Raw genomic sequence first — 15,305 nt, 5'->3', positions numbered from 1 at the left:
GGAACTCTATATCCTACCACAGCTGATTGTATAAATAACATATTATTAACTTTTACATAAAATCAGCCCATTATCCATCTAAGGATCTTATTTCTGATTCCAGTATGTTCAAGCTTATATGGTAAGACATTGCTCCTATGTGAGACATAGCCAAATGCTTTGTTAGAGACCAATTAAAATGGCAAACATTTCCTGTCATCCTACTCATATGTGACACTATTTATCAGGTTATAGTTAAGAAAGATTTTCCTGCTACAAGACCATGACCCTCACTGCTTTCCTTTAAAATATACACAATCAAGATATATACACTAGATATATACAATCAACTAAAAGGTCCTACAAAGCTCAAAAGTTATTTTTAATAAATAATCTTCTGATATTTCCACATCACTGATTTCATAGTGCTCAGGTTCACCAGCATAGTTCACCAGCAAAGTGAAGGATCTGTAAAGATTGATACAACATACCCATTCAATTCATCAGCTGGATTGTTAATGACTTTATTGCAATGATTATGTAAGAGACCTATCTCATTTGCTCTTCTTTCTATTTGCATAAAGTATTGTCCTAGTTTATAAAAGTCCAAATTACAAATATTTGTTTCTTATAAACAAGACTTTTTCACACTTCAAATTTGATTTATGAATAAAAGTCCAAACTTATAAACTTTTATTTGACTTCAACGATTACACAATATGTTACCTTTTGAAAGTAAAATGAATGAGAATGAAATATTTTCTTTTTCAAAGTTTATTTATTTATTATTATATATTTCACAAGCATTGCACAGTATAGTACAGCATAGTAAAATACTTTTGGTTTGTAAAATTACTGTTGTTACTAAAAATTTGTTTGTTTTTGTTGTTGAGATAGTAACAGGATGTCTTGAGCTTCTGTAAAATAACACATTAAAAATCTGTGAAGTCACAAATAATAATAATAAAGTATTTATTCAACATTACAAGTATTTAACAATATACATACAGTGTTTTAATATGCAGTTTGGAGGGGAGGGGGGACAAATATTCTCTTTGTTACATAATTTCACTAGTTCTGTCTAACAGAAAAAAAGCTTGCCTGATATTTATTGTGCAGAAGAGGAATAAATTTAAAATAAATATAACACAAGCTCTTGAATCGGGCAGTTACCTAAGCTAGATTTTGAAATGAAAGCTTACTAACACTTCTACTGCCTTATCTATTGTAGAGCGACATAATATATCAACTTACAAAAGTACTTACTTATTAATATATTATCCTGTCTTCATCTATGGTATACAGAAAATAAAGTGCAAAATATGCAGTAAATAAACAATGCATCAACCAAATAAAGATGAAAGAAACTGCTGCCCAAAATAAACTGTTAAGGCAGTGGACAGGGGTTAAGACAAAGGGACTAAACCTTTACATTAAGCAGCAATTTCTCTGTTTTATGCAAGGCAGTTCCAGACTGTGTGTATGAGGATGTTGACAGATACCCACTAGTGGTTTGTATTTAGCCACCTCCATTGCATAATTTGATAATAACCTCTTTCTAGCTTATTGTAACAACTGTATCTTCATAATTTAGTCCGTTTATAATACACTATTTTGCTTCTGTATTAAAATACCTTTATTCAACCCAAATCTGATTTGTAATAACTTTACCTTTGTAATTTGGGATATGCAGTTTTATTTGCCTATGTTGTAAATCCTCTATTCATCCTAGATTTTCTATTCCTTAATAGGCCCAACTGCCCTATTCAGTTGAGTTTAAAAATGTCACCTTGACGTTAAGTACTCAGTACAGTGGTGGTTATTTAGAATTCACTATCTAGTAATAGTGTCTTCTTTTGTATTAATATCATTTCTATAAATAACCACATATTGTCTCCATTTCAATTAAATCAAATAAAAACAAATTTCTGCTTATTCTTTAGATGGCTTGAAGCCAGAAGAGTTTATAAATTCATTTTGATTGTATACATATTGAATTAAGGGTAGCTGAATTTTCAGTACCATGGGTGATGCATTTTTTGTGGCAGCATATGGGCTCAACCCACAACCTCCTTACTTGTGGCTGTATATACTAACCACTATACCACATTAAGTCTGAAAAAAAAATTTTTTTTTTTTTTTTATCTTTAGTTGTATTAATTTATTATTACCAGTCTTCATTTTTTAAAGCAGAGATAAAGCAAAAGAGTCCATTGAAAAAATTAAATTAATGAAATAACTTCTTAAGGCCAGTACTAAGAGTTATGACAGTCAATTATTTTGCATTTTATTTTGGATTTCTAATGTTTAGTTTCAGAATTTTTTTCAAAGAAGAAAGAACTGAGAGGTCATACTTCATTTGTAATAAAATGTCTGCAGCAGTTCACTAAATGTTTAGCATTAAAAGTTTAAAATTGTTTTAATTTCACAAAAATTGTCAGCAGCAGTGTTTTTAAGTTTATTCATTATGAAGATGGTGTCAATTATTATGATTAAACTATTCTGATGTTTCTTATTAACAGAACTGAAGCTTGGAAAACTATCTTTAAGAAAGAGAATTCAAATTTGCACGGATTCTTTTTTTATAAATTTTCTGTTAAACCCTTATGATTTGGGACCAACACCTTTATAATTATATTATAAAGTTTATAGAGAATTGAAATTGAACATGCTTGTAGCTAGGCAACACATTATGATTTTCATCAGTATATGACAGGATGCTGCTAGTGTTGACCACATCATTAATTTGTTTTTTTTTTCCCTTTTTTTTTCACTTTCAATTCCACACTATACAAACTCTTGTTAACAGTTTTTTGATAATCAGCTGATGTAGAATACAACTGCAGGCAAAATATGTTTATATTTTTATTATTATTATTATCAATTTATTTCTCTGTTGAGGAGACCCCCCCCCCCAGGCCAGCCATTGGCTAGAAGGACGGTAGTAGTAGTGGCATGTGATGCAAGAAAGCAAGTGTATAAGCTTATGCAGCATCACCCAAAAAAAAAAAAAAAAAAAAATTCACCAGTTTGTCCAGTTCCTCCTTAAATTTATTTAACCTATCAACTTTCACAACGACAGATGGAAGTTTGTCCGAGCAATTAACCACCCGCTGGCTAAAGGTAAATTTTCGCACATCTATTCTACATCTGTCTTTCCTTAATTTGAATTTATGCCCCCTTAAGTTCGTAATCTGAACAAGTGGAAGAATCCCTTCAGAATTCAGCATGTTCAACCCAATCAAGGACTTATACACCTCAATCAGATCACCGTGCAGGTGCCTAGTCTCCAGCCACTGCAATTTGCAGAACTTAAGCCTCTCTTGGTAAGAGGATCCCTTCATTCCCATCACCAATCTTGATGCCCTTCTCTGTACAAGCTCAAGGAAATCTACATCATTCCTAAAATTAGGCCTCCGGACCTGTATGTAGTACTGAAGGCATGGCCTGACCGATGCCTACCACCTTAAGTGTAGTACCACACAGTTGGTACATTTCTCAATGTTAAACTTTAGTTGCCACTTCTCAGCCCATCTGCCAAATTTTCTAGATCTTGTTGCAGTAGCACACTGCCATTACTGTCATTAACAACCCTGCCAACCTTTGTATCATCTGCAAACTTCAACATTAAGCCTGATATACCTTCATCAACATCATTGATAAATATACAAAACAACAGTGGACCCAACACTGAACCCTGTGGGACTCCACTAATAACATTAGTTTTTAGTCCACGAAGAGCAGCACCCATTGATTACAACACTCTGTCTTCTCCCACTCAACCATCCTTATCGATTGTAGCAACTTACCCTTGATACCATTCTACTCCAATTTGTACAGTAGTCTTCCATGCGCAACAGTGTCAAAAGCTTTCCTGAAATCCAAGTACATGATATCAAGATTATATTTTTTGCATCCAGTTCCTTTGTAACCACATCATAATATCCTATCAAATTTGTCAGACAAGACTTTCCCTTAACAAACCTATGCTGTGTCTGAATTATTGCTGCAGTCTTGTCTAGATGATCCTGCAATGCATCTTTAACCAGTGACTCCATTATTTTACCTGGAACAGAAGTTAAACTAACTGGTCTGTAATTACTTGTGTCACCCTTCGATCCCGAATTTGTGAATTGGGGATACATTAGCACATCTCCAGTCCGTGGGGACCTCCCCTGAGTCCAAGGATGCTCTCATAATTAAGGCTAAGGGTTTGCTTACTTCCTTTGCCACCTCCTTTAATATAACTGGATAGATCCCATCCACCCCAGGTCCTTTCTTATGTTCACTTCAACAATTTCTCCTCCACTTTGCTCTCAGTTATTACAAAATCATTAAGCACCCTGATACAATTTGATAACCTTCTGCCATTTTCAAATTAATAACTCCCCATGTGTGAATGTAGATGCAAAATACTCATTCAGTTTGTTTGCTATCTGAGCAGGATCATCAACAATCAAACCATCGATATCAAGTGGACCAATCAGATTCATCCCCATTCTTTTTAGAGTTTATATAAGTAAAGAAATCCTTATTGTTTTTCTTAGCATCCTTTGCCAAAGATTTCTCATAATCTGCCTTCACCTGCCTAACCTCCTTTGTGACTTGATTACAGACTATTATCTTATATCTGCCATAGGCTTGTGTCGCCTGATAATTTATATGCATCCCATGCATTTTTCTTCTCTGTCACGAGTCTCATTAGTTCATTTGATAACCATTTAGACCTAAACCTTGAACAATATTTCTTAATAGGTATGAAACTTTTAGTAGCTTCCAGGATTAATTCCTTGAATGCTTCCCACTTAGAATTTGCTGTTGGTAACACATCAGTTGATCTCACTGTTATTAATCTTTATCTGAATGAAAATCCTATCAATTCCACTTTTCAGTTCAACAAACAAACCTTTGCTATTTCTCTCCCTCTACACAAATGGTTACAACTTCTGGAATATACACGAATTAAACTTATTAATTAAAAATTAACTTTACTACATAGTTCAGAAATAAATGTCAAACTTTAAAGAAATTACTGAAACTTACCTTATCTTGCAAACCAAGTTCCACATTTTTCTGAACTAACAGATCTGATTCAGCAGCAAACTGGGAAAGTGGATCTAATCCTTCTAAAAGGATTTAAAAACTGTCTGAAACCACTCTATTCACCTTTACAGAAGCAAAAATCCTTTCCTTTTCACCCTAATGGTAATTATATCTTTAAGTAAATCCCACATCAGTACACTGTGATCACTGCCACCTAGTGGTTCCTTTATTTGCAAATTCTTAATACACGAATGATCACTGCTGATTACCAGATCAAGAGTATTACCCTCTCTGGTTGCCTCTCGAACATGCTGCTGCAAAAAACAATCATCCAATAAATCCACAAAAGTCTTTCTAGTGTGCGAGTGACCAACCCACATGTGACAGATGTGCCAACTGTCGGCAGATTGCTGATAACCACTCTTTGTCTTCTATGGCTGACAAATGTCTCCCTTGTTCTTAATATCATCCAATTGCAGTTACCATAACTTTATCCAAAGTAATGGAGAACTCCATCAACTGCCAACTTGTATATTATCATGAAACCTTCCACTTGATTAACAACTGCAATTATGATTCCATCAATGTCAATCTAGTGGTGATACCTTAGCTTGTTACCTACCCAAGACACAAATTATTCAGCTGTCACAAATTCCATGGTAATGTTTGCAAAATTACAAGCAATTGCTCCCAATATTTCTAAGTTTGTATAATGTTTCTTTTATGTCAAAAAGCATAAACTAATGTTTTACAAAAAAAGCCTTGTAAACAACTTTCCATCTTTTGGTCTTTCTTCTGATTTTTACAACTGAACAGTCAGTTTTCTCTCTCACCACTCAGTACATGTGATGGTAAATAGCTCTTTGTAAAGTAATTTTTGAACTAATATTAGAATTCCCTAAGGTTGCATAGGTGGTCTTTCACTACTATTTTCCTTATGTTATTAATCTTTATCTGAATGAAAATCCTATCAATTCCACTTTTCAGTTCAACAAACAAACCTTTGCTATTTCTCTCCCTCTACACAAATGGTTACAACTTCTGGAATATACACGAATTAAACTTATTAATTAAAAATTAACTTTACTACATAGTTCAGAAATAATGTCAAACTTTAAAGAAATTACTGAAACTTACCTTATCTTGCACACCAAGTTCCACATTTTTCTGAACTAACAGATCTGATTCAGCAGCAAACTGGGAAAGTGGATCTAATCCTTCTAAAGCAGAACTCAGTGGATGAAGAGGAGACAGAGGATCTATTCCACCCCATGTTGTAGACGATATCTTTCTGGGGGTACCATTAACAGAAGATGAAGCACTACTTGTAGCACTACTGCCTCCAACCTTACGTATTTTTCCTTCCTGCACCTGTGATTCAATTTGATGCATGTAAAAAAATTACTGAAATTGTTAAATAAAATGTTGATACCAATTTTATTAATACAGAACTAAAATCACCTTTATCCCTTTGATTGGCACAATGCACAAGATTCTAAAATGGATTACTTTGAAATAAACTGCTTGTTCCTATTTAGTATAAAATTAATTTTATTTTAGCAGGAACAAATGCAGTAAAATGCTGCATTTATTTTGTTGTACTGAGATTTCATTCTAATGAATATCAATGAAAATTCTTGAAAAAGAACCATTTTACAGTGATTTTCCCTTTATTTACTTAAATACCAACTTTTAATTAGTTTTTTTAAGTAACTTTTCATGTATTAATATATCAGATTTTGTTTTTAATGCTTTACATCTTTTTTAAAGTTTTTTTTTTTTTTTTTTTCAACATTCATATGCAAATTCAACTGTTGCAATCGAAACTCAATTCAGCTTAGATGGCACTAAGCTGAATTACATTAATTCTTTGTTTTAATTAATTAATTCAGTTTTTCCACCTTCAAAACAAGGAATTTCTTATGAATAGATATCAGATTATATGCATTTCATTTAATCCATCATGTGTGTTATATACAGATGTACACTGAAAGGACAGAATTTATGAGATACCTGGTTCCTGAGCAATGCGACCCCTCTTGCTAATGGACGAACTCACGGCTTGGTAGGTATATAGGTACACTGCATTCATGTAGCAGATGGTAATTTATTGTCAGTATGGATAAATGTCATGAGTTAACCGACTTTGAAAGAGGGATGATAGCGGGTGCCCGATGAATGGGTCACTCTACTGCCGAGGTAGTGCAGAAACTGCACTATCCCTGTTTGACAGTATCAAGAGTGTATCGGGAATATGCCATTTCCGGAATAACATCTCATCGTGGACAGTGCCGTGGGCGGAGAAAGGTGGTGGATGAATGTGGCCGTCACAGTATGTCTCGCATTGTTTCAGCCTACCAGACATCGATAGTGACATGAATCACCACCGACTTCAACGAGGGAGGTGCCAGAAACGTCTCCATCAAGACCATCAGGGGATCATTGGCTATAATAGATTATGGGAGTCGCTGACCCACCAGAGTCCCATTGTTAGGCATAGTCCTGTAACAGCACGACACAGGACTATGCCTAAACTGGGCGAAAGAACATCAGCACTGGACTGTGGATGATTGCAGACTGGTCTCCTGGTCTAATGAGTCCTATTTCCAGTTATTTCGAGTGGAAGGGAGGGTGCATATCTGCTGGAAACTGCACAAAGTTATGCACCTGTCGTGTCAACAAGGAACTGTTTAGGCAGGTGCCAGTCAGTAATTAAACTCTAAATTCAACTGGCACACGTTGGGGACGTCTAGTATGTCTGGACGCAACTCTGAACAGTTCAGGTTACACGTCCATCCTTGCATCTGCATCCCTTCATGGTCATCGTGCACCCACAGGGCAATGGACTCCTCCAGCAGGAAAATGTGCCTCTCCACAGGGCATTCTATGGTTTTACAACCATAGAATGCCCTTAATTAGTAAGGATATGGAATTAAAATATGCTCAAGGAAGTAGAAGTGTACAACTCCGTCCTTGGTTGTAATTGAAGAATTAATTGATTAAAAACTCTAAAATATATGAAACCAGTGTTTCATATATTTTAGAGTTTTTAATCAATTAATTCTTCAATTACAACCAAGGACGGAGTTGTACACTTCTACTTCCTTGAGCATATTTTAATTTCGTTTTTAATTTTTAATTCCGTATCCTTACTAATTAACTCATTTAAACTCTAAATTATTCAAAACCTCTTAAACCCCAAAATTATTCATCCATCCTACCTCATGTAACAACTGCAGATTATCTAAGGTGAGTACCATTTATTAAGCTTTGCTATTCGAACTTGAGTCCAATCATATTGGTACTTTAAGAAATTCTACAACTTATCTAATATAAAATTAATTTAAATTTAAATATGCCACCATTTCAAATTTTTTCTGGTCACATCAAACAACTATATCATTTCTTAACAATATCAAAAATTTATATAATTTCTTAACAATATCAAAAATTTATATAATTTCTTAACAATATCAAAAATTTATATCATAAATTTATATCATAATTCTTGAAATATCAATGCATCGCAACTTTATGTGTATTCGATGAATTGCGTTAATTTTTAATTTAAGAGACAGACCACATACACAAGCACACATGGGGGTGTAACTGATTTCTTTCATGTTGCCCACCTCAATGCTGAACACTTGATATTCTTGAATGGAATAACTGCAAATATGAGTGATATAATCTCACCAAAGAAGTACTCTACTTGCAAATAAATATCAAAGGAACAGGAAAATTATATCACAGTTAAATTAGGGCCTCTTTGTCTTATGCAGATAAAGACAAGGTGACCCAAAGGTAGATAAACAGATGATAGAAGTGTAGAAGGAAATCAATAAAGTAAGCCAGATACTGGAGATTATGATGAGAACAGCAAGGATTGCTATAGTTTCATATAATATACATTAAATTACTTAAAATAAAGCAATATAAAATAAATGGAAATTTTTTTTATACTTACAGTGATAGTTAAAGGCTTCAGAGGATGGTCTATTACCTCCTCAGATGAAAGTTGGTTTGATTTTCTTTCTGCATTATAATTCCTTATAAGAGACTTCCTATACAGCATGAAAGAAAAAGAAAATTAAAGCTATGATAACCTACACACGTATATACCAAGAAAAAAATAATAATAAAAATAAAAAATAATGTCATTAAAACAAAGCACATAAAATATATATATATATATATATATATATATATTTTTTTTTTTTTTTACTCTGTGGTGACGATAATACCTTACTAGAATGAAAACTGCATTGCAACAAATAGGGTTAATGTTAATGCTATTTGTTCAGGAAGGAAAATAGCTTTTCATATTTATAATAAACTTTTTTGTAATTAATTTTTAATTCTTTTTTAATTGTGTTCAATTGATTTTTTAACTGTTTTCAATTTATTTAATTATTTTGCATTAATGTTTTATTCGTTTTAATTTTTGGGGAGTGTTATATGGAAGTGTTCTACGTATCATATTGAGGTAAACTTCTCTATTCTTTTACAAATGGTTCATGTTAATGAAAATTTCACAATAACAAAAATATGTCAAGGTCAACTTCACTTATTACTAGTGATTGTAAATTTGAAATGAATAAAACTGTATTGATGAAAAATTCAGCAAAGCAAATTATTTTCAAAATCTACTTATGCCTAAACAGAACTGCTTAAAATGAAAGAAAAATTAATAGAAAATTACAAATGATGTTGTGCAACACATATTGTAAATACGGTTCATCATCATCAGCCATTTTCAATCCACTGCAGGATGAAGGCCTCTCCAGCAACTTTCCAGTTCCCTCTGTTTTGAGCACTGGCCATCCATTTACTACTCAAAAACTCATGAATTTCATCTATCCATCTCCGCCTTTGTCTTCCAGGTTTTCTACTAGCTCCTGTTGGATACCATTCTGTTATTTTCTTAGTCCATCTGTCATCATGTCTTCTAGCTATGTGTCCTGCCCAAGACCATTTTAGTTCTTTAGTTTTGATAAGAATGTCCTTTACTTGAGTTTGCTGCCTAATCCATGTGTTTCTCTTCTTATCTAACAGTCTGATTCCCAATATAATTTGTTCCATTCTTCGCTGTGTAGTTCTTAGCTTCTCTTCCATTCTTTTGGTGAGTGCCCAAGTTTCACTTCCATAAGTCATGGTGGGGAGTATACATTGATTCATTATTTTACGTTTCAGACAAACCGGGATATTGCTCTTCAGTATGTGACTATATTTCCTGAATGCTATCCATCCAAAATTTATTCTTCTCTTGACTTCCAGCCATTTATCATTATTACAGCTAATAACTTGTCCCAGATAAGTATATGACTCCCCCTTTTCAATTACTGCTCCTTCAATCATTATTTCCCTTTCCGTGGCATACTTGTTCATCATTACTTTTGTTTTAGCCATATTCATCTTTAGTCCAAAATCCTTACTAACTGTGCATAACTGATTAAGATTTTCCTCTAATTCTTTGGGATCGTGGCTTATGACCACAATGTCATCTGCAAATCGTAAATGGTTTAGGTACTCTCCGTTCACATTGACTCCTTTCTGCGACCAGTCTAATCTTCTGAAAGCTTCCTCAAGGGCAGACTCTAAAACTCAGTCTTGTCTTATATCTCGATATAAGTTCTAGATAATAGGATCTAGATAATTTGGGCAGCCCATCTGCCCAAATTATCTAGATCCTATTATCTAGAACTTATATCGAGATATAAGACAAGACTGAGTTTTAGAAGGATTGAAATCAACTATGTTGTCTTTGCCCCACTGGAGAATTACCTGGAGATCGGCATTTACGGAATTGGTAGCAGATTTTCAAGAAGATGAAGCTGATTGAGCAGGGCAAGGTTTCTCAAAATGGAAAGTGGAAAGCAATGTGTTATCATTGGCAAAACTATGGACAGGATTTCCAGTCGATGGAAGAAGGTCATTAATATACAAGAGGAAAAGAGTGGGGGAAAGAACTAAGCTTTGGGGGACACCGGCATTAGTGGAAAAGTTAGAAGACAGAGAGCCATCTACCATCACTCTCAGTGAGCGATTAGAGAGAAAACTGGATAACCAATTACAAAAAATAGTTGGAAAACCATAAGATGGAAGCTTGTTTAGAAGACTTTTATGCCAAACATGATCGAAAGCCTTTGAGATGTCAAAAGCAACTGCTTGTGTTTCACAGAACTTTTCCATTGAATTAGTCCATAAATGGGTAACATAAGCCAGAATATCACCAGTGGATCGACACTGACGGAATCGATACTGGTGATCATTGACCAGGTGGAAGGTTTATAGGTAGTTTAGGAGTTGGCGGTTAATTGATTTCTCCATTACTTTAGAAAGAGTAGCAGTAATTGCAATGGATTGTTAATTAGATGGGAGGGATTTGTCACCCTTTTTAGGAACTGGCTGGATACGAGCAAATTTCCAAGCAGAAGGAAAAACACCTTTGGAAAAAGAAAGTGAAAAAAGGCAGCAAAGAACAGGAGTAAGTTCAGGAGCCAGGTTTTGAGAACAATTGGAGAAATATCATCAAGACCTGGAGCTTTCCTAGCATGAAGATTTTGACGAATCCTTCTGACATCCTTTTGATGGAAGACCACAGGAGGCATTGAATGGAGCGTGTTGGGAATTGTGGGAGGTGTTTTACCAAGATCATTAATATGTGAGTTGGAAGAAAAATGGGATGCTAGCTGGTCAGCTTTATCCTTGGCTGAAGTGACAACAGAACCATCTAGTTTGGAGGTGGGAGCAGAGATGGGCAAAAGTTGCGGCCAATAGCTTTGGCAAGAGACCAGAATGCTCGGCTACCATTAGATCAAGAAGCAAGTTTTCTACTCTTAGACTGTTCAAACTCTAGTTTGAACTGATTAATAAATGCTTTACAATTGTTGCAAGCTTTGGTGTTGGCAGAAAATGAAACTGAAGAATTAGAAACAAGCCAATTACGATATGCAACATTCTTCTCTTGAACAGCCTTAGCACATTTATTGGAAAACCAAGGTTTAGATAAAGGACGAGATTTTAAAATGGAGTGTGGGATAAAGGATTACATTCCTGTAAGAATAATTTCACTGACACAATCTGAGCAAACGTTGACATCAGAAGTTTTGAAACAGTAATCTGACCAAGGAAAAGAAGAAAAGAAATCTCGCAGATCATCCCATTTTGCATTCTTGTAATGCCAAACAATATGAGGTTGGAAATAGCCTGAGATAAAGGCTCCATTGGAGAAGAGACAATCACCAAGTTGTGATCTGAGGTGCCTAAATGACCTCTCACTTCGACCGTGTACTTAGAAGGGTTGTTTGTGAGAAAAAGATCAAGCGTGTTGGCTGTATGGTTAGGACTGTCCGGTATTCTTGTAGGTAAATGAACAATCTGTGCAAGGTCATTAGTAATTGCAAAAACCTCAGCATCTCGACCAGCTGGGTCAGTGTGACTAGAAAATGGAAGCCAGCTGGAGTTGTGAGCATTAAAATCACTAAGGAAAATTACCTCACTGTTAAGAAAGTTGGACTGGAGAAAGTCAAGTTGCAAAGAGAGGAAGTCAAAGAACTCCAAGTCATTAGTGGAGATGGGAGAACGGTAGAGACAACAGATGAATTTGACACAATGTGGTAGAGAGATTTTAAGCCAGAGAAGATCGAAAAGAGGAGATTCCAAATTACCGAGTCTCTGACAGGGAATATTGGAACAGACATATGCACAAGTACCACCTTTGAGGCGAAAGGAATTGTACAGTGAATAATTTGGGCAACTGAGATGAGCAGTAGTTGAATCAACTGATAACTGAGATGCTGTCAGAAAAAGTACATGGGGTTTGGCAGACTGCAAGTGGAAACAGACATCGTTGAGATTAGAATTTAGACCACGTATATATGTGAAATGAATTAGGAAGTGTTTGGGAGGTTTAGATCATTCCACAGATAAGTTTATTCTATTAGTTTGACAATTCATGGTGTATTCAATGGTAAGAAAAAGTGGGTATTCTTCTAGGAAATAAATTAATATGCCAATTTAGTCAATAAAATGGTAAAAATTTAAGAAAAACTTCTGTGTTTGCTGGAGCCATAAAAACTTCGCCCGCACTGAGCTAATCTCATTCCCTCACCAAATAGAAGGGAATCACCAAGAATGAGAATTATGGTGATATGCAACTGAGGACCCTGGGTGTGCCAGGTCCATACATTCACTATATAACACCTTTTTACTACATTTCCCATCTTTCAGGATGGGTGTGTGTGTGTTTTTTCTTAAACCACACACACCCACATATTTTCAACTACACGAAACTTGAATTTTCACATTAATGTAGGGTTACAGGTAAACACTAAAAATAAAACTGATGTATTTATTTATAGCAAAATGTAAAAATTTCCGGCTACTGTAGCACATTTCTGAATGGGTAGTATTTCTTATTAATTATATATGCTTTCAAAAATGACACTCTGGACAAAATATTCATAATAATTACACAATACACCAACCGATGTTATAAATAGTGTTAAGTTTATTAAAATAATGTTGTAAATAATATAAAATTCCAATAAAAACTGATAAAAACTGACTGTACAATATAATATGAATTTAAACTGCAAAGAATTATTTACAATAAAACAATGTAGATGAAACACAGGATGATAAAAGCGCTAAAATAACTGTAGCATTCAGAGGTATCCGCCTCCTTTTTCCACAGTAAGGCTTATCGTAATGGCACATCCTCAAATAACAGCAGGCTCACGGTTCTCAGCACATGGTTACACAGGAGCATGGGCAGCGCTCTCCCCATGTGCACTGGAACCAGAAATGGCTCAGGAGGGAGCGTGCCAGGCAGAACCCCTCATCCCATCCAAGAACCACTGCCTCGAAGAGGGGGTAAATGTGGATTCTCGTCTCTATTAATGGTATTGTTCTCAGAGCAACAAATGTGCAAGCTCTCAAGCCACTTACTGCCCCAAAATCTATGTGCCCAGTCGACGATAACAGCTTCGTCTGAGGAGATTTGATGGTGCTCCTCCCAAAAATGTTCTGCCACAGCAGATCTTCCATAATCCGCGGTCTTTAATGCGTTCATATGCTCCCCCAGACGATCTTTGAACTGCCATTTCTTTTCACCAACATAACATTCCTCACAATCTGGGCATCTAATCTCATACACAACCCCACTTGTAAATTCCCTTGGTACGGGGTCCTTAACCTATGACAGTTTGTGTGCAACCTATGCCCTGGAAGCTGCACACAGTGTGTCTGGAAATGGTGCAATACACGAGCTATGCATTCAGTTAGGCCCGGATAGTAGGGAATGTATGCAGTGGCCACTGGTGTGAATGGTTCTCTTCGTTCGTGCTCACCTCGGATGTATTTGTCTATGATCTTCTGGCGGTAGCCACATTTCCTGAGATCCATTGTGACACGTTTGATTTCTTCTTTTCTATCCTGAGAGGTGCTGCAATGGGACCCAGCCCTATCCAACAATACCCTGATAACACTATTCTTGTGATGGTTGGTTTGTGCCGTACTATAATACGTATATCGGCCCCGGCACATGGGCTTTCTATATACACTAGTTTTTAGCCTAGGGCCTTCCCTATGCACCAACACATCAAGAAAAGGGAGGGTACCCTCTGTTTCTACCTCCAAGGTAAACTGAATAAACGGGGAGAAGCTATTAAGGAAACTAAGCACTTCATCTTCTCTCCCCTTCCGAATAATTGTGAACGTATTGTCGACGTAACGTCTCCATGTGTGCATAGAGAAAGCCAACCCATCAAAAATCCTGGCTTCGAACTCCTCCATAGCTAGATTTGCTATGATAGCACTAATAGGGGAATCCATTGCCGTGCCATGAACCTGCTTGTACATTGCGTTTTGAAACACCATAGTGGTGCTTGAGAGACATAGTTCTACCCCACTACAAATGTCCTCCACACTTAACGGAGTCCTATTATTTAGAATGTCATCCTTCTCTAATGCCATGCGTGCACATCGGCCCCCAATAGGAATACACATGAATAAGGATATCACATCGAATGATACCATGGCCTCGGCCTCTTATATAGCCTGATCCCTTATGAATCGCACGAAGTCTCCACTATCCCTGATGGTAAGATTGGAACGTCCAACTATAAGGGAAATCAGTCTGGCTAGAAACCTGGATAAAGCACGTGTAGGACTGCCTATAAATGACACAATCGGCCTAAGTGCCTTATGAGTCTTTGGAAAGCCGTAAAACCTAGGTAATCGGCAACCTGTTGCATGTAATGTCCAATATACATCTTTGG

The 15,305-nt window shown here is 35.8% G+C and overlaps 1 protein-coding gene across 1 annotated transcript in view; it reads right to left on the bottom strand.

The window, feature by feature from the left end:
• Positions 1-15,305, bottom strand: part of LOC150076641 (VPS35 endosomal protein-sorting factor-like) — a 370,416-nt gene that overhangs the window by 348,454 nt on the left and 6,657 nt on the right. The window contains exons 2-3 of the mRNA XM_090386682.1: positions 8,990-9,086; positions 6,184-6,393 (exon numbers count right to left, since the gene is read on the bottom strand). Of these exons, the coding sequence (XP_090242808.1) occupies positions 6,184-6,393; positions 8,990-9,086 (307 nt within the window). The remainder of the gene's footprint in view (positions 1-6,183; positions 6,394-8,989; positions 9,087-15,305) is intronic.

This window comes from Mastigoproctus giganteus, chromosome 12 (genome assembly GCF_048544385.1).
Source record: "Mastigoproctus giganteus isolate SK-2022 chromosome 12, ASM4854438v1, whole genome shotgun sequence".
Taxonomy (NCBI): domain Eukaryota; kingdom Metazoa; phylum Arthropoda; class Arachnida; order Uropygi; family Thelyphonidae; genus Mastigoproctus; species Mastigoproctus giganteus.
This window is presented reverse-complemented; position numbering and strand designations above follow the sequence as displayed.